This window comes from Balaenoptera borealis, assembly GCF_965194805.1.
Source record: "Balaenoptera borealis genome assembly, chromosome: 11".
Classification (NCBI taxonomy): Eukaryota; Metazoa; Chordata; class Mammalia; order Artiodactyla; family Balaenopteridae; genus Balaenoptera; species Balaenoptera borealis.
In genome coordinates, this window is record NC_138868.1 from 45424024 (window position 1) to 45444839 (window position 20816).

General features: G+C 51.7%; 1 protein-coding gene and 1 long non-coding RNA gene across 5 annotated transcripts in view; one reads left to right on the forward strand and one right to left on the reverse strand.

Annotated features, from left to right (window-relative positions):
* GALNT18 (polypeptide N-acetylgalactosaminyltransferase 18) overlaps positions 1–5125 on the forward strand; it is a 340031-nt gene extending 334906 nt beyond the window's left edge. For 2 of the 3 annotated variants that reach the window (XM_082341542.1, XM_082341540.1), the window contains one exon: positions 4703–5125. In XM_082341542.1, the coding sequence (XP_082197668.1) occupies positions 4703–4849 (147 nt within the window). In that variant the 3' untranslated portion in view covers positions 4850–5125. Of the gene's footprint in view, positions 1–1434; positions 1603–4702 lie in introns of those variants that run through there. The other variant, XM_082341541.1, reaches the window with a different exon arrangement.
* LOC309605603 overlaps positions 3476–20816 on the reverse strand; it is a 186769-nt gene continuing 169428 nt past the window's right edge. The window contains exons 3-5 of one of the 2 annotated variants that reach the window (XR_014231429.1): positions 11635–11699; positions 10666–10724; positions 7068–7516 (exon numbers count right to left, since the gene is read on the reverse strand). This is a non-coding gene — a long non-coding RNA (uncharacterized lncRNA). Of the gene's footprint in view, positions 3580–7067; positions 7517–10665; positions 10725–11634; positions 11700–20816 lie in introns of those variants that run through there. The other variant, XR_014231428.1, reaches the window with a different exon arrangement.

A 20816-nucleotide genomic window follows, 5' to 3' on the forward strand; every position in this document is an offset into this window, starting at 1 on the left:
GACAAAGATCTTCTCCTATTTAGTCACTGATGTATCTCAGTGGGTGGGAACTGTTCCTGGCATGTGGTAGACACTCATTAAATATTGGATGGATGGATAGAAGGATAAATCATGTCTTTGCAGAGAGCTCTCAAAAGAACTAGACCAACCTGACTCCCCAGAGCCCCTGAAGCTCTTCAGGTGACCTTCCACCCCAGGCGATGGGACACCAGCAGCTCTCGGTCCAGTCCACTACCTTGAGGCAGGCGTGGGATGGGATAAATGGAGGGGAGGGTGTGGCCACTCATCCTAGTGAGGAACAGCGAAGGGGGCAGACTCCCAGGTTCCCAGCCTGGCTCTACCACTGACTGACCATGTGACCCCACCTCTCTGAGCCTCAGTCTCCTGTTCTACAAAATGGGGATAATTATCACCTCCACCGCTCAGAGTTACTGTGAAGAACACTTGAGATTGAGTGTGTGAAGCATTTGACACAGTGCCGGGGACATGGTAAATAAGCCTTGACGGTAACTACTTTGACCTCAGGGCCAGAGCCTGCAGGTAGAAGTAAGGATAGTAATACCACCAGGCTCCTCCCAAAGGTGCTGAGCTCACCAGGAAGGGACTGAATCGAGGAAAGGAAGGCTCCTTTGCAATTTTGGTGAATGGCATTTGGCTGGAGAGGGAGCAAGAGCCCAGAGTTTGCTCAGTGAGAGAGGTTGAGGTCCAGGAAGGAAGACGGGAGGGAGACTGGCCAGTGGCTCCAGCACCAAAAGGTGGGACGGCTCCTCTCTCCGTATCCCACATACGTCCCAAGACGTATACCAGGCCTCCAAGGTGGCCTTACTACTCTATTCTAGAAGATTCTCCTGTCAGAGCCTTTGGGGAGGGAGCTCTCTTGACCTCATTCTCCACCCTCCCTACAGGCCCAGCTGCCCTCACTGAGGTTCTGTCTCCTCCACAGCCCTGCTCTTGGCCTCACTCCCTTTCTTCCACCGCCTTCCCGGAGGCCACACAGGCTGTTTCTGCCTCGGGGGTCCCTGTGCTTCCTCTCTCTAGGGTGCTGAGGGCACAGCTGGGCCAGGGTGGGGCCTGGAAAGTGCCATATTTGAGTCTCTGAAGGAACACTTTACTTCTCAGAGACCTCTGCCCCCGCCTCTCTCTCTCTCGGCCTTGGCACGGTGCCCAAGTGACTGACATGCTAACCGGGTCCCTCTGGCTGCTGTGTGGAAGGAGGGGCTGTGGCTTCCCTGTCCGGGACAGGTTTCCCCAAGCCTCAGTGGTCCGGGGGCCGCTGAAGCAGCCTCGCTGTTGGCAAGTCCTGGGCTGGCCTCGAGGCCACGCTGAGCAGTCAGAATCCTGGTCTGGCCCCGCTTTCTGCCTGTTGTGCACTTTTTCTGGAGTCCAGATGTCCTGACACTGTGCATAGCCTCATAGCCATTCGTTGTTTTGTAGCGATAAAGGGGTTGCCCATCAGTCCTTCCGCTCATCCTCCAGTCGTCAGGACGGAAGTTACGATCTGGCCCTGGAGACGATGGAACCAGAAGGGCAGAGCGGCTTTGCCCCAGGCCACACAGTCGGCAACCAGAAAAGCATCCTCATCCAGCCCTCTCCCCTTTCTGTCTCACCACCCGAATCGCCAGCAGACCTTGTGAGTTAGAGAGCTGGGCTGGTGTCATGCCCACCCTGCCTGAACTCTACTCCAGCGTCGTAGGGTAGGACACACGACCAGGCTGCCAGGGATATGGGAGGGTCAGGGGCGGCTGGCCCCAGGCCCACAGAGGAAGCACCGGTGACACGGCCCAGGCTGGGTGTGGGCGGCAGAGTGCTCAGGCCACAGAAACCTGGGCCTGGCAAAGCGACAGGCTGGCCTCGCTGAGAGCAAGCGTCACAAGGGATGCCTCTGGGTTCAAAAGTCCAGGCTCTGAGGGACAGAGTGAGGACCCAAGGAGGACATGGGCTTCGGAGGGGACGACTTGAGGCTGGCCTCCACAGTCATCCCACCGGGGTTCCGGAGCGTGACGCGGCCACCAAAAGTGCAGATGCCTTGGCTATGTCGAAGGAGCCTCTTGTCCAGTGGAGATGAGGTGGTGGTCAGTTCTGAGTGATACAGAACGACTGGAGTTTGTCCAAAGGAGGGCAACCAGGATGGAAAGATGAAACCAGATTGTCCCACAAGGAACTGGGAATGTTTCGCCTGGTAGAGCATGGAACCGGGCGGCCGTGGGCCTCGCCTTCCCCTGGGGGAAGGGACGAGGTGGAGAGGCGGGATCCGACCCCCATGTGGAAACCCGAGGGCACAGTCTGGAACCCCTTGCTGGATGCCCCCAACACAAGGATTTCAGCGGAGGACAATGCTCCAGAGATGGAGCGGCCCGGGAGAGGGCGCTCAGCCAGGAGGGCTCAGCCAGCTGGTAGGCGAGAACGAGACGGTTGGCCTCCCATGTCTCTTCCAACACGGGGACTCTGGGGGGCCTTTCGGAGCCCTTGCCCAGTGGCCAGTCGTCCCTCTGTCCCCTCTGGGCCTGAGCCTGCAGGCTTCTCTCTGGCTGCACCTGTGGGCCCCAGGTGAGCTGCCTTTGCTGTGCTGTGTCCCTGCTCTTGTGTTCTCCTCAGGGGAGGTGCTGGGGGGGGGGGTCGGGGCACAGCGGGAGGCTCTGCTTTACTCACTCGAATGCTTCTGAGGAGGTTTGCGGTCCCCCGGCCATGCCGCACACATGGGAAATGCGGAATCCCACACCCGCTCCCCGACACACACATCAGTACACTCCTGACCCCTCTGCCACCCTGCCTCCTTCACCCACTGTTCAAAGGCCCTTCTGAGGGAGCTGGATTTCTGTTTTAAATTTTTTTAGCTGAAGAATAACCCATACACATATAGGAACGTGGAAACGTGTACCAAAATAATTTTAAACAATAATAACTCAGTAATTTAAAACAAAGCCAACACCCGTGTACCCACCACCCAGGTCAGGAAATAGCACACTCCCAACCCCCCAGAAGCACCCCTTTGCCTCCTGTCAATCATTTTCCCACTCCCTCCTGCCCAAGATACCCACCCCCCCCCAGCTCCTGACTCTTAAGTCTATGGTCTTATTTTGCCTGTTTGGAAAGTTTATGTAAGTAGAACTGTGTATGTGCCCTTTGGCTCCTTTTGCTAACATTGTATTTGTGGGATTCCTCCTTACTGAGCAGAGCTCTGGTTTGCTCATTTTTAGTGCTGAGTAGTATCCCATTATGTGAATAACCACAAGTTATTTATCCATTCTACTGCTGATGGACGTTTGCGTTGTTTCCAGGTTGGAGCTTTTACAAATCCTGTTTCAGAACCGGTGCAAATAGTTCTGCCGGATACCCACCAGGGCATGGGGTCGGTGGGTCGCAGGGCTCAGCGGCGGGAGAGGCTGCCAGTTTCCCAGGCAGCTGTGAGAATTGAACCTCAATGTTCTCTTGAGGTGTCAGTGGTCGCCATGGGGACAGCGGTGGCCGACCGGGGATGACTTCCTTACAGAAGAGGTGTGCGTCCCCCTCTCTCACAGAGTGCTGTTCGCTGGGATGGGCACGGGGGGCAGCTGGAGGGTGGGCTGCAGAGTCCTGCTTCTGGAGGGGAAAGGGGGGTCAGCTAGGAGGCTGGTGCAGCTGTCCAGGTGACAGAAGACAGTGGGCCAAACCAGGGCAGGTGTGATGGGATGGGGATGAAGGCACAAGGCATGAGAGAGGTGGAACTGGCAGGACTTGGTGCCTAATCAGATGGTGGGGAGAAGGCAGAGGCATCGGTGGAAATGCCTGGTCATTGCTGAGATGGGAAACACAGGAGGAGTAGATTCTGGGGAAAAGGTGAGTTTGACCATACACTCAAGGACCATTAAGCTACAGGGGGCCTACTTCTAAGAACCTGCCTGCTTGGGAGGCCAAAGCCCAGTTGAGCACATCTTTGGTGGAACTCAGAGACACTCACACAGTCTGAGCTGATGCCCAGGTGACAACCAGTAGCCCCAGAGTGTCTAAGGCCTGCAAGGATCTCACTAAAAGCAAAAATTGGGGGTTTCTTCTTTGCTGCTGTGGGGCTGCTTTGAGAAGCAGAACCTCCCTTCTTTCAAGGGGCTTTGAGCATAAACTGAGTATGCATGGCTACAGAACCTTCTGGGACGTCAGTAGCATGGAGGGAAACCATGCATATCCAGGGCTAAGGGAGCCCAGTGCCCTACGATAGTATCTAGGAGCCTGGGTTTGGTTGAGGCCAGCACTGATGACTCCAGAGGTCCAGTTGGGGGCAAGGACCCTAAAAGCAGGAGGTCCTGGGCCTCTGGCAATGCTCAAATTCAGGCCAATCATGGGGTGGTCCCAAGGAACTAAGATTTTCAGAACGGGGCCCCAGCCCGTGGTTATGGGGAGCAGGACCCAGCCCCTGGGGTAGGAGCTGTAGGAGCGGACCAGCATGCCACACCCCAGCCAGGTAGACGGAAGCTGGGGTGGAGCATCTCTGTCCTCTGTCCTAGCAAAGAACTAGGGCCCTGTGAAGAAAACAGAGGCGCAAGTTCAGTCTCAGGGAGAAGACCAGCACTTCGAGACAGGGTTCCTCGGGCTTCGTGGGAGTGCTGACCCCAGACCTCCCGCAGCCTCACAGGATCCCAGACATCTGCACCTACAAGGAATCCCCACCAGCCACTAGGCCTGAGGCTCCCCCATGCCCTCTGACCCCACTTTCCGCCCTGGCTCCTAGGGAGGCCCCATCCAGAACCGCAAGTCCAAGCGCTGTCTGGAGCTGCAGGAGAACAGCGGCGCAGAGTTTGGCTTCCAGCTGGTGTTGCAGAGGTGCTCGGGCCAGCACTGGAGCATCACCAATGTCCTGAGGAGCCTGGCGTCCTGACCCCGCCGGGAGCCGCCTCACACCCCACCCCTTTGCTACTGTGTAGCACCTGCTGCAACGTTGCCTGCTGTCCGTGTGGGGTTGTTTGGAGTCTGGGGAACCAGGTTGGTGGGCCCCCAAAAGAGCTTTTTATTTCCTATTCAATTTTCATGGAGTTTATAGAAAGAGGTCGAACGGTGGGTGAGGGTATAATATCATAAACTATTTTGCAACTGTAAATAGGGGACACATGGAAAATATTTATAACTGACAATAAAATACTATTGATTAAGAAAAGGGATTTTGCAGTTATTTGGTGCTCGGTGGAGATTCAGGCCTGGCTCTTCTGAACTTGGAGTTCTTGTAGCCCAAGATGTGTCCCAGTGTGCTCTCCCTACTCTACATCCCTGAGAAAGGAGGCTTTAAGCCCCTGCAGACAGTGGGAGCTTGTTGTGCAAGCTGCCGGCTTTCTCTAGGAGGCCCAGGGCAGCGAGAAGGGCACCTCGACCTCAGGGCCACCTCCAGAGAGAAGATTCCCTCTGCCTCTGCGCAGCGGTTACCGCCTCCGGAAGACAGCCGCAGTCCTCCATCCCGAGAAACCAGGATGGCTCGCTGGCCACTGGAGCGTCATCTGCTGGGCTCCAGTCACTTGCCTACAGCAACTGCCCCATCCAGTTTCTAAGACCGTTCGCTTCCTCCATGAATCACGGTGCGTTAGTTTCCTGGGGCAACCAAGTGCCACAAACTGGGTGGCTTAAACAACTGTCGTCTCACAGTTCTGGAGGCTAGGAGTCCGAAATCAGGGAGTCGGCTGGGTCGGCTCCTTCTGAGAGCTGTGAGGGGGAATCAGTTCCAGGCCTCTCCCCGAGCTGAGCTTCTAGCAGCCTCAGGCGTTCCCTGGCTTGTAGATGGCTGTCTTCTCCCTGTGTCCTTCCTCCCTCCCCTTGTCATCGCCCCCCCTCCCTCTCAGGGCTCGACCCAATCACCTCCTGAACACTAGTCTCTAGCCCTGCTCCTGGGAGAAGCAGCTCACACCCAGTCCTCCCGCACAAGGGCCCCCAGCCATGACACAGTGCCACCTGGGCAGTGATACTCAAACCTACGTCTATGCCCGGACCTCTCCTCTGTGCCCCAGGCCCAGTTTCCCTCTGCCAACGGCCCCGGGCAGCTGGGTCGCTGTCCTTTGGACAGTGCTGATCTGATGTGCAGAGAACAGACCTGTCCCTCATCCTCCCAGGCCCACCCTGGTGACCAGCACCACCCGCCTCCAGGTGCTCAGGCCAGAGTCCTCCTCTCGTCTCTAACCGTCCCCCCACTCCTCACCCCCATATCTTGTCAGTACATCATGACAGTGATACCCCCTAAACAGCTCTGGAATCCCCTCCCCAGGCCTCTTCATTGCTCACAAGGACCTGCCTCCCCACCTCCCGTCTCCCCTCTCCCACCTCACCTGCCCTCCTCACTGCAATTCTCAAGGGGTCTTTCTCAGATGCAAATATCCTCAGATTTTTTCTGACCTAAAGTCTTCAGTGGGTCCCATCAGAGATGGTAAACGCCTAGCTCAGGCACCAGCCTCAGAGCTTCCTCCCGTGCTGAGTCCAGAGGCCAAGTGTCAGAAGAACCCAGGTCAGGGGCCTTAGACACGGGGGGGTGGGGCATGGGTGCAAGGAGGCCTGGCTTTCCGGCTGTCCCTCCCACTGGACGTCTATAGCCCCAGCCCACCCTCTAGGGATATTGGAGTCCTGTGGCTTCTTTCCTTCTTTTCAAGAAGTTTTTCTTGGGGGTGATATTAGTTTGCTAGAGCTTTGACAACAAAGTACCATAGACTGGGTGACTTAAACAACAGAAGTGTGTTGTCTCACAGTCCTGGAGCCCAGAAGTCCAAGATCAAGGTGTTGGTAAGGTTGGTTCCCCTGAGGGCTGTGAGGGAAGGTCGTGTGCCAGGCCTCTCTCCTTGCCTGGTAAATAACTGTCTTCTCTCTGTGTCTCTTCCCGTCGTCTTCCCTGTGTGTGTGTCTTGTTTCCAAATTTCTCCTTCTTATAAGGACACCAGTCATATTGGATTAGGGCCCATCCTAATGACCTCATTTTAGCTTCAGGACCTCTGTAAAGACCCCATCTCCAAACAAGGTCACATTCTGAGGTACGGGAGGTCAGGACTTCAACATATGAGTGGGGGGGGGGGCACAATTCAACCCGTAACAGGAGAGCAGAGGAGGGAGATGAGCAGACCCCAGGCCCCAAAAGGCTGCCTCCACCCACGCCCACATTGCCCGGCAAGTCCTGCCTGTGGGGCAGCCCCAGCTGTCCCGGCCTCCACTGGGAGAGGGGTGGGCCCTGACCTGGTGACAGGGACTCTGCATAAAGACGTGGGATGTTCATCATGGCCTTCTGTGTCCACTCCTTAAGGAAAACTGTCCCAGCCACAGCCCCAGCAGTGACCCCTCTTATACCCTTACCATGCTTTCCCCCTCCATAGCCGATCCAACCTGACCCGAGGGCAGGTGTCCAGAGGTTGGTCAGCAATTGATGACAACACAAGAAGCTGAGCTGGGCCAATCACATTCTGCCTGCAAACTGGCACCATGGCACATGGAAAGAATCAGCCAGCTGGTGAAGAAGGCCAGGAGCCATTGCCGTACATAGAGATGAGCCCTGGAGGGCCAAGCAAGCCAGAGTCTGTGTGCACTGAGGTCAAGAGGGGGAAACCAGGGCGAGAAGAGGAGAAAAAGGTGCTGGTGAACAGAGGCAGTGGACCCACCATGCAGGAGCTCTAATGTGGCCATGACACAGATGGAGACAACAGACAGCCCCCCTCACCCCAGACCAAACCTGCACACGTGCTGCTGGTTCCTTCCCCTGCTGTTTACAACAAACAAGACTGACCGAAGCAGGATGTAAAGATTTTAGACACCAGAATCTGCTCATGGACAGACCCTCACGCGTGTGTGAACGCATTCACAATCCTTACCACTGCTGTGTACACAAGTAAAAAATGGGCATGCGTTTGCACCTTCTGTGTACAGACAGGCACAGGCTTACATAGCCCCGCACACACCCACCTGTGTGCACACGCATGCAGTACACACACACACACACACACACACACACACTCACATGCATATGCACTGACCCCAAAGAGGAAAGTTATTTCTGCCCACTCTCCAAAAGTCTGTTTTACAGGAACAAGGCTGCCATCATTTAATGTTATTTAATATGATCCTTGTGAAGCAGAGGCTACTGGAAATCAGAGCCCTTTTAGTCTCACCATTTCTTTCCAATTACAGGCAAGAGATCCAAGGGAGTTCTGAGGCAAGACAGAGATTATATGGCCTTAAGAATCTATATTTGTTTGCTTTCTTCACTATCATGACAATCTAAACCAGGAAAACAAACACGGGACACAGACACCCAAAACTGTGTGCTCAGCCCTGCTCCTTCTGCCTTCAGCGTGCAAGAGGAGGGAGGGGAACGTGGTGGGTATACCTCTAACTCCTGATCCCACGAGACCCCCAGTCCTGCTGCTCGGCTTTGGCCTCGCCCATCTGTCTCCATCCACAGACAGGAACCGTGTCTTTCCTTGGTGCTTTGCTAGCTGATGGGCTAGAAAGGGCCAAGGGAGGCATTAGGCCCAAGGTGGATATTTTTTCAAATTACACAGTGTGGCCACACCTGGGAGCCAGACTTTAAAGACTGTCACCACATAATGCCTCTTCTCTCTGTTCAACCTCCTTGTCACTTTCCAGGGGAGGGGGGCCCACCCATGGTCCCCACAGGAAAAACCTGTGGCCAGTGGCAGTTTCATGGGGGTATGGCATGGGACCCCGAGTTCAGAGCTTCCCCCTCCACCTCCAACCCAAGTTTAGTTTAATGCTCTGGTGTCATTGTCTTGAAATTCCTCATAATTTCTGAACAAGGGGTTCTGTATTTTTTTGTACCGGACCCAGCAAATCATACAGCAGATCCTGCTTCTGACACAGCACTTTTGTAGGCAATATCCAGAATCCAGCCCATGGCACAGAACCTTCTCCCAGGAGGAGTTGCTCCTGGTGAGGGAGGGAACAGTGGCCTAAATTCTGGCCCCCTTTCAGCCCCTCCCCACTCCGTCCCCCCATCCCTCCCCCTTCCTCTTCTAGGGGACCTTCCAGCTCCTGCTGCTGCCACCCTCACAATAGCCCCTAGGGGGCGCTGTGCTCCCTTTGTGCTCTGTCTGAAGGGGGCACTCAAATCCCAGCCCTGGGTTCCTTGGTGAGGCACACCAGGATTTCCAAAAGGGATTGAACTACTAAAGGGCCACTGTAAGGAAGTGATCCCCAAGGCAAGGAGAGGCATGGAGGTTATTTTCCCCAATACTTTCTGGTCCCCTAAGATGATCTCCTCATACCTGGTCCATCTGCACTTCCTGGCCATGGAAATAGTCCTGGTATAACCTGACTCCTTCTCCTATTAGGGCAAAAAGACCCTTCTGTACTCTGTGTGAGTCAGGACCTTGGCAGGAAACAGATGGCGCCCTCAGGTAAGTGGGGTGAGGTGGGGCTAACTGAAGAGAGTTTATGGAGGGCAACAGCAGCTCTTCAGCGGTGTGGGCCAGGTAAGGTGAAGCACCCCAAGATAGCAGGACCAGAAGTTTCCACTCCTATTGCTAACGGGACACAGAGGGGGGGATGCTTCCCAAGCTCACTAACTGCAGCCGTGGAAGTGGGCTCCCCTACAGGATCCTCAGCCAAAGGGAGGGACCCCCCCCGGAGGGACCCCCCCCCCCCCCCCGCCATGGAACCAACAGCGCAGCAGGAAGGGAGCCTTCAGGGGGCAGGGCTGAACATCTCCACTTCTCCTTCCTCCCGCTGTCAGATATTCTGCCAAAGCCTCCCTTTGGTCAAACCCAACGGGAGGTCGGGGCCCGGGAGCCACGGACGCACAGAGCAGGCTGGAGGAGAGCGGAGAGTGGGAATAACCAGCGCTCACCTCAGCCTTGCCCTGGTCTGGACGCCCTGCCATCTGCCTCTCCCGTCACCCCAGTGCACCCACCCCACCCCAGTCTCTGAGTGCCTCCTCGCTGAAATGAACCATACCACGCGCTTTCCCATTTGATGATTCCTTTCATCAGTGTGAAAGAGAGAGGAGAAGGAGAGAGGGCTCCTCACTCGCGGCTTGAGTCCCTGGGGGATGTCGTCAGCCTTGGCTTCTCCTGTCCATCCCTCTAGGGTCATCAAGACTCAGGCCTCCTCCGTAGCCTCAGTCCCTCCTACCAGCAATGTGGGGGCCTAAAGTAGGTCTCAATCAATGCTCTACAAGAGCCTACATGGGCCTTTGACCTCGTAGTGCTGGGCTAGCAAACACATCCGGTCCATGGGAGTGCGTTTGGTTGTCATGGGTGCCTGAAGTGATGTGTTAGGAAAGATTCTGAGGCTCTGGCTTCCATAAGCGAGAGCACCAGGGTGGAGGACCGGAGAGAGGGGAAGTGTGCACGTATGTTACATATTTAACCTTTCCATCCTGCCTTTCCACCCCCCACGCCCCTGTGCTGCTCCAGAAGTCCCACTCCCAGCTGGCACTGAGTCTCCGTGAAACCCAGCCCACTGGGTTGGTGCTCTGGAGCCCCTCATTGTCTGGGGTGCTAGTGCCAAGAGACCACCTACTCACCAGTGCCATGCCCTGCCTCAGAAACCCAAATCCCTGGTCATTCCATCACCTGCCCAAACCGCATGGACCCTCCAGCTGCACTGTGGCACCAGCCTTTGCTGTGGGCACACTTTCCTCAGCCCTCCCCACTTTGGGGTCTGACCACCTCCCCATCCCTGCCAGGGAAGGGGGCTGAAGCTCAGTGCGTGTCTCACCTGCTGTGCTCACAGGGACCATGCTCAGTGTCTGGGGGAAAATCACAGGCCAGGAAGTCCTAAAAATGATTATAGTAACAAAAAACATTTGATTACTTCTATGGCCAGGCACTGAGGTAAGTACTTTCCATTTATTTTCTCCTTTCATATCCGTTATAACCCAATCAAGCAGCACTGTTATCATGCCCATTTTACAGTTAAGAAAACTGAGGCACAGAGAGGTCAAATCATTCTGTAAGGACATATAACTAGCAAGAGACAGAGGCTAGATTTGAACCCAAGGAGGCTGACTGCAGAGACTGTCCTCTTAGCCTCACCTACACGATTCTGCTTCCCTTGGGGCCGTGGGAACCCCACAGTAACCTTATGCTCCAAGCTCCACTCATTCCAGAACACCCCACCCTGAGGCTCTGCCTGGACCAAAGGAGTAAATACAACTAACACCCATAGCTGCACCAAACCTGACCTACCTGCAGTAGGTAGGTACCATTAAACTCATGGTACCCTACAAAGTAGGTACCATTCCTAGCATCATTTTGTAGGTGAAGAAACCAAGGCACAGAGGTTAAACAGCTTGCCTAAGGTCATACAGCTAGCAAGTGTAGTAGCCAGAATTTGAACTCAGGCCCCCTGTTGCCAGTCTGTGGCCCTAACCACTACGCCATACCACCTCCCAGCTACCTGCCTTCGTGTGATACAGAATCTCACAGAATCTCCCCAGAACACACCAGGGCCCCCAGGAGACAGCCTCATGGGGCTCCACATGCTGCCAGGGCTATATACACCACCCCATTTCATCTCCCTGGTGAGCCTGACCTTCCAAACGCGACCACGGTGAGAGTGTGATTAATGAGCCAATTACTTCTGTGGAAGACATCGTGCAAAATAAATAGCCCATTTCCCTTCAATTTACTGTTTTAATAAATAAATAGTGCCCCATGCTCTGGTTCTGTTTATGGCTGCTCATACCTGAAAGTTTGTGATGAATCTTCACGTTGTTCATTTCCAAAATTAATCAGATCTGCCAGATGACTCTGAAATATAGGACTGCATTTGTCCTTCCATGTTAACAGCAACATAGGCAGGTGGGGCCCTGGGGAAAGGCGGGCCGAGGGGAAGGGTGAGCAGAGGGCGGGGTGCTTGGAGTTCTGGACCCGTGGCCCTGGAGGCCTAGTGCCCACACACGGGAACCACGATCAGGGAGGCTCAGAATGTAGTTTCGTGATTAATGGTTCAAGGAAAACCACCAGGAAGGACAAGGGCAGAGGCGGGGAAGAAACTTCTTTCCTCTGCTTCAAACTTGAGTAGATTGGCCAAACTGGGGAAAATGAACAAGAACAGGGTGTCCAAACTCCACTGAATGGGCAAACTCAAAAAGACCTTCACCTCCTCTCCAGGGGTCATGAGTGTTTGCAGAGTCATGTACTCAGCTGGCTATCTTTTCTAGATCCCTCTGTGCAGGCACAGAGCAAAAGGGCAGAAGGCCAGGTGTCTCCTGCGGGGCACTCACCATCTGAAATATTGTATTAGGTGGGATGGTAGATCATCAGGGTTCAGTGTGATCAGAAGTAAAAGAAATTCAACTATCAAATATTCATGATGTGTATTTACATTCTACACACTTCGACATATATCTAGTTAAGTCTCAGAGTAGTCCATGAGGTCAATATTAAGCACCCATTTTACAGATGAGGAAAGGAAGAGGTTCAGATGGCATCAATAACTTGCACAAGGTCTCAGAGCTATTAAGTGAAAGAGAAAAAGTTCAGATTCATATCTAGGTCTTCAGACTCCAGGAACAGTGTTGTTATTTTTCATATAGCTACGATATGCTCTGTGTGTGTGTGCGTGTGTGTGTGTGTGTGTATACAAGTTATTTTTTTGACAATGGTGTGACTGGGCCTGCTTATATTCCCTTCTATATGCATTTTATCCCCATCAAACAATTCTTTGGAGGGTCTCCACAGATCCCTTGAAATCATCAGTCTACCTGCGCTGTCCCTCCTACTAGGCTATGAGAACCTTGAAGGCAGAAGCATCACTTGATCTGTCTTTGTATCCCTCGCTCCTGGCACAGTACCTGACATGCATGCGTGTATTCATTCAACACCTATATATCAATCGTCTGCTGGGTGCTGTGTGCTGGGGACACAACAGTGAATGAAAAGAGACACAGTCACTACCCTCACAGAGCTTACAGACGAGTTGAAAAGACATATTAATCACATAATTAAACAAATAATGTAAAATTGAACTATAGTAAGTACTAAGAAGGAGAGACATAGAATTCTGACACTATAAAAGGCAGATGAAACTAGTCAGCGAAATGAGAGACAGATGCTGAGGAAGTGACATCTGAGCTGAGCTGTATTGAGAAGCATTAACTGGAAGATAGAGGCATGTCCTTCCATCCTGGGGACCAGTACATGGAGAGGCAGGCAAGGGAGCCTGTAGACAGCTCATGGAGGAGAGGCAGAAAGAAAGAAAGGCAAACTATGAGGGTGGAGTAGGTGGTACCCTACCATGAGGGCCTTCATAAGCTTTGTTAAGGATGGAGCCTTTATCCTCAGGGTGAGGGAAGCCACTGAAAAGTTTTAAGCGGGGAGGTGACATGATCAGAGTTGTGTTTGATTAGAGGAAGGCAAACCCTTCCCCAGGTAGATCAAGGAGGAGGTAGGGATGATGGTAGCTTGGACCAGGGTCATGGCAGTGAAGATGGAGAGAAGAAGAAATTCCAGAGGCGTGGAACAGGTAAAGCAGACGGATAACAGCAGTGGCTTGAATATGGAGCGTGCGGAAGAGAGGAGTTGAGGGTAGAAGAGGCGCCACTCCCTGGGATGAGAACACATCATGAGGACCCATTTGGGAAGCAAGATCCTGAACTCAGTCTTAAACCTGAGCTTGATGGCCCTTCAAGCTCTCCAGAATGAGATGTCAGGAGAATCTGACAATCTGACAGTAGGATATGTGGGTGTGGGGTGTGCTCAAGGCAGGGGATTAATAATGTGTCCTAAATTGATGTTCTCAGCTTCTCTCTCTCTCCTACCATTTCTTTTCATCAAGAGATAATGATGGTTCTTAGAAAATTTAGAAATAGACATGACTCACCTTGGATAGAGGCTTCGGAAGGAGAAGACTCCATAAACCCAAGTCACCGCCAACTGCCAGGTGCACAGTTTTACAGCTCACATGGGGCTCTTAACTCATTTGAGCTTCACAATAACCTGGGATTATTACCTCCATTTGAGGTTACATGGTTTGTCCTGAGAAATCATGTATTGGATCAAGTGTAAACTACCTTCTTATTATCATCTGCCTTCTGGAAAAATTGACACTGCAAAAAGCTTCTCTTATGAGACACATGAGTTCAATCCACTTTACACATGTCCCTGAGCACAAATTTAAAAGGCAAGGAAAAGGCTACAAAGACATGTAAGAAGAAGTCTCCGCCCTTGAGGAGATCATAGTCCAGAAAACAAGAGTCCCAGTTGATTATAATATACAAAACAATGCGGGAGAATACTATACAAGACCCTTTTAAATAAAGTTTCTCTGATTATAAAATAATCACTGTCTAGTATAAACAAATACAAATTTTACAACTGAAAAAGGAAAAGAAAAAGTATCCAAGATCCTTCCAGAGGTACCATGTCACTGTTTTGTTTGTTTAATTTTGGCATGTGCTTGTGATTGGAGTTTTCAGTTACATAAGTCAATACATTGCCTGTAATGTTTAAGCTGGTCTTAGCTGGAGTTTCTGTGACTTGCAATCAAAAGAATCTTGACTAACAAGGTTATTTTGAGAATTCAATCAATTAAAGTATGTAAAGTGCTTAACACAGTACCTCGAATGTAGTAAGTAGTCTGTAAACATTAACTGCTCTTATTCTTAAGGTTCCATCTATTGGATTGGGGGGGCCAGGCACGCAAAAGGCTGTTTACATGAAATACTGAGGAGCTTCCTGGCAGAAAACTAATCCTAAGGGAAGAGGAATCCCAGCACCTAAGATTCAGTAAGAAAGCCTGGGACTTCCCTGGCAGTCCAGAGGTTAAGACTCCACACTTCCACTGCAGGGGGCCCAGGTACCATCCCTGGTCGGGGAACTAAGATCCCACACGCCGCACGGCCAAACCTATGCCTGTGGTGACACAACTCTGTAAATATACCAAAAATCATTGAATTGTGCAAGCGAAGCAAGTGAATTGTATGGTATGTAAATTATAACTCAATAAAAATTAAAAAAGAAAGAAAGCAAGCCTTAGCAGGACACGGGGCCATTCTGAGGACAGCCTGGTGTCTCTGCCAGTCAGAAGTGCCCCCGGTTCAGCTCTCCCGGAAGCGCAGGTGCACGCCCTGTGGAAGGGTGGCTGAGATGGAACAGGGGAGCCTTGAAGGGAGGCCAGAAGTTTCTATTGCACGCGTGCTCTCTTGAGGTTGGCTGCTAACACCGCTCAGCACAGGAAGAAGAGGGGTGCTCTCTCCTGCGTTGCAACAGAGCACAGGAACCTCTGTCACTTTGAGCCACTGGAAGGTCAGTTAGAGCTGGCTTGCTTAGTCTCTTTGAGACATTGTTTCTAAGCATTCAACACAAGCAGGCTAAGGGGGTTGCGCAGGGAGAATAAAATAAACCTTCTGCCTCAGGGGTTAATCATCTAAAGAAAAAAAGTATGGGGGCTTCCCTGGTGGCGCAGTGGTTAAGAATCCGCCTGCCAATGCAGGGGACACGGGTTCGATCCCTGGTCCGGGAAGATCCCACATGCCGCAGAGCAACTAAGCCCGTGAGCCACAACTACTGAGCCTGCGTGTCGCAACTACTGAAGTCCGCGCGCCTAGAGCCCGTGCTCCGCAACAAGAGAAGCCACCGCAGTGAGAAGCCCGCGCACCGCAACGAAGAGTAGCCCCCGCTCGCCACAGCTAGAAAAAGCCCGCGTGCAGCAACGAAGACCCAACACAGCCAAAAATAAATAAATGAATTTACTTAAAAAAAAAAATAAAGAAAAAGTACGTATGTAGGTGTGTGTGTGTGTATGTATGTGTGTGTATGTGTGTGTATATGTATTACTCATCAAAATACCCCAATAACAGCTGTGGTTTGCTCATACAAAGCTAATGATCTTCATAAAATTTTAACCATAACTTTGGGCTCATACACCCCATCCGTTACCCTACTGAGTTAACCAGTGTATCTGTGACATGCTGAGAATTGCCATTTCAGGAAGAACTAAATGCTCGGGGTGAGATGGCACCCTGCCACTCACCCTGCCACTAGGACCCTGCCACTTTTCTAGGACACTGCCACTTCTTTGGAGTCCCACTTACTTGGCTGGGGGGAGCGTATAGACCACCCCTTGTCCCCGGCCACCCCCCAGACAAGGGAAAGGGGAAGCTGCAGCACTCTGCCCCTGTGTTAACCCTTCACAGCCTCAAAGACCACTTACCTCCTGCTTTTGTAGCCCAGTAGTGTGTGAACGGTGCCCTCACAGGGAGGCATCAGGTGGTCCCGTCTAGAAACGTGGGAACACATGGCACCTATTGATTTCAACTTTGGGTTTTACTTCCAATTCCAAGAAAACAGATGAAGTCCCATTCAACATCCTATCACCCAAATAACAGATCCTTAGCCCTAGATACTGAACTGCGGGTTCTCTAGGAATCTGGCATCTTGGTCCAATCCCAGAAACTCCAGACACAGGGAATGTGTATGTCAGTTGAGGAGATATCTGAGCTACTCCACACTCCCCTGTACACCTGTAATAACTCCCATCACTGCAGCTTGTCTGTGCATGTCTCCTCTTGAGACCTCACGAAGCCTGACTCAACCAGGCTCCCTATACCTGCAGGTGCCTTGCCTCACGCAGATATTCAAGGGCCCTGGGAGGTCAGCCTGGGTTTCATGGCATCCGAGGGTCTCTGCGCTTTGCTGGTCCTTGTAAACTACGGCTTGGGGAGCCTTGGAGGCAGCTGTCCTTGGTACTAGACATGACCCTCCAATCTTGGACTCTGTCTCTGCTCTCTCAGCACACGAGCTGCCTCAGGCACCCACCAGTCTCCAAAGCAGAAGGCCACACATGAGATAATAACATCAGCCCCAAGGATGGACAGGGCCTGCCAGGTGCATAGCCAGCTCTGCTTCGAGGAGACCCTGCCAGACCTGGGGTTTCTCGTCTGTCACCACAGCCGCGCTGATGGTGCATCTTCAAATCGCAGCTCCCCTAAATGAAGAGATGGCTGTTTAGGTACAATCCGCAAACCCAACTTGGGAACCCAAATGACATGGCTCCAGTCTTATCGGCAGGAATTATGGCTCTTGAATCAGGCATAATCTACAGAATAAGTGAAATCGTCGACACAGAGAAGTGTGTTTGAAAACATGACATGATCTACAGTTAAAGTCTGTGGATTCTGCATCCACCTCAGAAATATTACACTTCCAGAACAATTTACTCACTAACTGGCTCTCTCTTGAATGGACCATATGTCTTTTCCTTACTGTGTCAGCCCTGCCTCCACTGGCAGCCGTTCCCAGCTGCTGGGCCCACTGATTCCCCAACCACAGACCCACACCTGCCCAGGTCCTGGGCCATGATTCACAGAGACTCATTACGCCCACTCTCTGTGCCCATCTTGGTCCCTGATGCAAACTCCCATCCCAGTAATTTTGAGTGCTGGTGTCTTGGCTTGCCTTATTTACAACACTGTGCCCTGCTACCTGCCAGCTACCTGTCATGTGGACTTCTGGGCACCACCTACTTGGATTTCCCATCATTGTGCTGTGTTGAGATTCATTCATTAGTTCATGCATTCATCCAGTTACTCAACAAATAATTATAAAGCATCTGCTAAGGCCACGTAATTTCCTGTGCGCTAGAGACACAGTGGTAAACAAGATGACCTAATCCCTCCTCTCAGGGGTGCTGGGCCAGGACAGCCCCACGAGGCCCAGCTCAAGACAAGCATGGTGTCCTCGCTTCCCTCATGTGCAGAATGGGGTGGTCATGAAGCAGGCATTTGTGGCCTGACAGCTTTCAGCCCCAGATGAGGGAAGTGGCTGCCACTGGGAGTCCCATATGAGGTTGGGTCTCCTGTGACTTATGCCCACAGCCATCTATTTGTCCCTGGCATGAAACTTATCACACTACATGGCTACTCTTGTTAAATATTGGGTTGGCCCAAAAGTTCCTTCGGATTTTTCCATAAGAAGTTACGGAAAATCCCAAACAAACTTTTTGGCCAACCCAATGTTTAGTCTGCCCCCACTCCCAGCCGACAGTTTCAGGAGGCTGAAGTGGTATCTGGATCACCTAGTCTGTCTAGCCCACAGACACGGGTCACTTGGTCATTCTCTCCAGATGGGAACAACTATTGCACTACCTGCCTTACTTTGGTTGTGGTCTCACCCTGAGGTGGGCGCCCTTGTTTCACCCACTGCAGGCCATGGGCAGATATGGATGCTACACCCTGGTCTGGGTCCAGCATCCCAGGCTCCCACAGCTAATTTCCAGACTCCAGTTCCAGGAGATCCTTCTATGTGTGATTGGACAAAATAGTTTGGCTGTACCAGCCCGCAATCCCTGGGCTCTCCACACACAGGCCCTTCCAATGTTGGCCCCCTCCACTCACTTTCCTGCTGCCCTCCCCCATGGTCACTTCCACAGGCCAGGTGGCATCTGTCCACAGCCACTTCTGGGCCTGCAGCAAGGAGAGAAGAAAACTGAGCCTTGGACCAGTAGAGCCATGCTCCAGAGTTTAGGGCACAAAGCTGGGCCACAGAACTGGCCTGGGGGTCCTGAGTGTGGCAGGTGTGATCACAGCCATCCCTGGAATAGATACCACTATGGTACCAGGCCCAGAAAGCTGGTCCAGAAGCAAGTGAGACTGGATGGTGCCCAAGCAGGAAATTCTCTGCAGTGAACCCCAAATTTGTGATAATGTTGTTCAGTTTTAAAGAGACATGGGATGAGACTTTCTTTGTACACCTTTGGAGTGTGCCAGAGACATGGCAAAGGCCCTTGAAGAGTCATGCAAGATCTAGTTGAAAGGTTATGTCGGAGCTGATACCAATTACTGTAACAACGGACTTTGGGTAAGGCATTTTATAAGTAAGATGCTTAATAACAACAATGGTAGCTGCCCCATACATGCCTGTGTGCCAGACACTTAACTACTAACTAACATACATTAGTTCATTTAAGTCTTGAACCTATAATGTCAGTGCTATTATTATGATGCCTATTTTACTGATGAGAAAACTGAGGCACGTGCGGTCAAAGGAGAGAACCTCATATTCACTAGTGCTGCCATCGTTTGTAGTAAGAAAGCCATCTAGGAAAACAGATATATCAGAATTCTTCAATGAAATTAAGGAGGCCAAGGTCTCCAGGTCCTAGTAGTCTGTCACACGAGGAAGTAAGAATTGGAGGATGAGGAGTGACTTTTCGGAAATGCTTCTGCTTTCAGTCACATTGTATTCTTTACCTCTCCTCTCAGAAAGACGCTCTACAGCCAACCTAAGCAGCATTTCCTGCCTTGGCTGCACAGACCAACTGAATCAGAATCTCTGGGGGTTGGATGCAGGTATCAGCATTATTTAAAGACCCCACTGATTTAAGGCAAGACTTGATCCCTTCCGTGGAAAGCATTATGGCTCGAAGTGAGGTGAATTTGGCAGTTCCAACCCCGATCAGCAAAACGTGAGCAGCTAATCACAGGTCACCTCCTCCGAGGCAAGCCGCCTGGGAAAGGAAGGCACAGACAGCATGCTGATGAGAATTGTGAGGTTGCCAAAGGGGTCATGGAACACCCGACCAGAGTCCCGTCAAGCATGACGGGATTCCAGCATGGCTTGAAAACCTCAAAGGCAATATTTGCAAATAGGGAGCTCAAGGTGTTTGATCCACAGAAAGGTGAAGCAATTTAGAAGACCACAGATGACAAGGTAAATGTCTCCGTAGGTAGAACAGAAGCACTGCAGACAGAAGCATGCACGGCCCCTGGAGCAGTCAGCTCGTTGATGCCTGATGTGGGACAGCAAATATTCTTCTCGTGGCTGCATGTCCAATATAACAGCTCCAGGGCCACATTGCACATGCCTGAAAGCTGATGTCAGAGCAGAAAATAAACATGCTTTGAAGCGGAAATTCCTGGGTTTAAAATCTTTCTTGACACTTGCTAGCTCTGAATCTCACCACCCCCTCTGAGACTTTGCTTCTTTATCTGTAAAAAGGGATCATTAATTCATTCAACAAGCATTCAGGGGCTTCCCTGGTGGCACAGTAGTTAAGAATCCGCCTGCCAATGCAGGGTACATGGGTTCAAGCCCTGGTCCAGGAAGATCCCACATGCCGCGGAGCAGCTAAGCCCGTGCACCACAACTAGTGAGCCTGTGCTCTGGAACCCACGTGCCACAACTACTGAAGCCCGCACGCCTAGAGCCCGTGCTCCACAACAAGAGAAGCCACCACAGTGAGAAGCCCGCGCACAGCAACAAAGACCCAAAGCAGCCAAAAATAAATAAATTAATTAATTTAAAAAAAAGAAACAAGTACGCATCAAGCGTCTGCCATATTCTAGGCATTGTTTGAGATGCAGGGGATAGAGTGTGAAACAACACAGATGAAAGCCCTATTTTCTTGGAGCTCATATGTTGTTTAAGGGAAACAGGCAATACACTAACAAATAAAATCGATAGCATGTGGGAAGGTGATAAGCGCTGCGAAGTTATATAAAGCAGGGAAAGGAGAGAAGATGCCGGGAGGTGGGGAATGCAATTTTATAGGATAGTCAAGGAATACCTCCCTGAGCAGATGACATCTGAGCAACAAGCCTGAAGGGAAGAAAGGAGCAAGCCAGGCAGAGATCTGGGGAAGAGTGTTCTAGGCAGAGGAAGCAGCAAGGGCAAAGGCTCTGAGGTGGGAATGTGCCTGGTGTGCTGTGCTCGGGAATGGATTTATCCACCTTCTAGGGGTGTGTGTGTGTGTGTGTGTGTGTGTGTGTGTGTGTGTGTGTGTGTACATATAATTTTGGGAGGAGTATGGACATAGCTTGGGAAATAACTTGGGAATCCCCTAACAGAGTTGAGTAACTTGGGAATCCTCCTCCCCAAAAGGAGGGGTTGTCCCTTCCTCTGAGTAGCAAAAAGTCAGCTACTTAT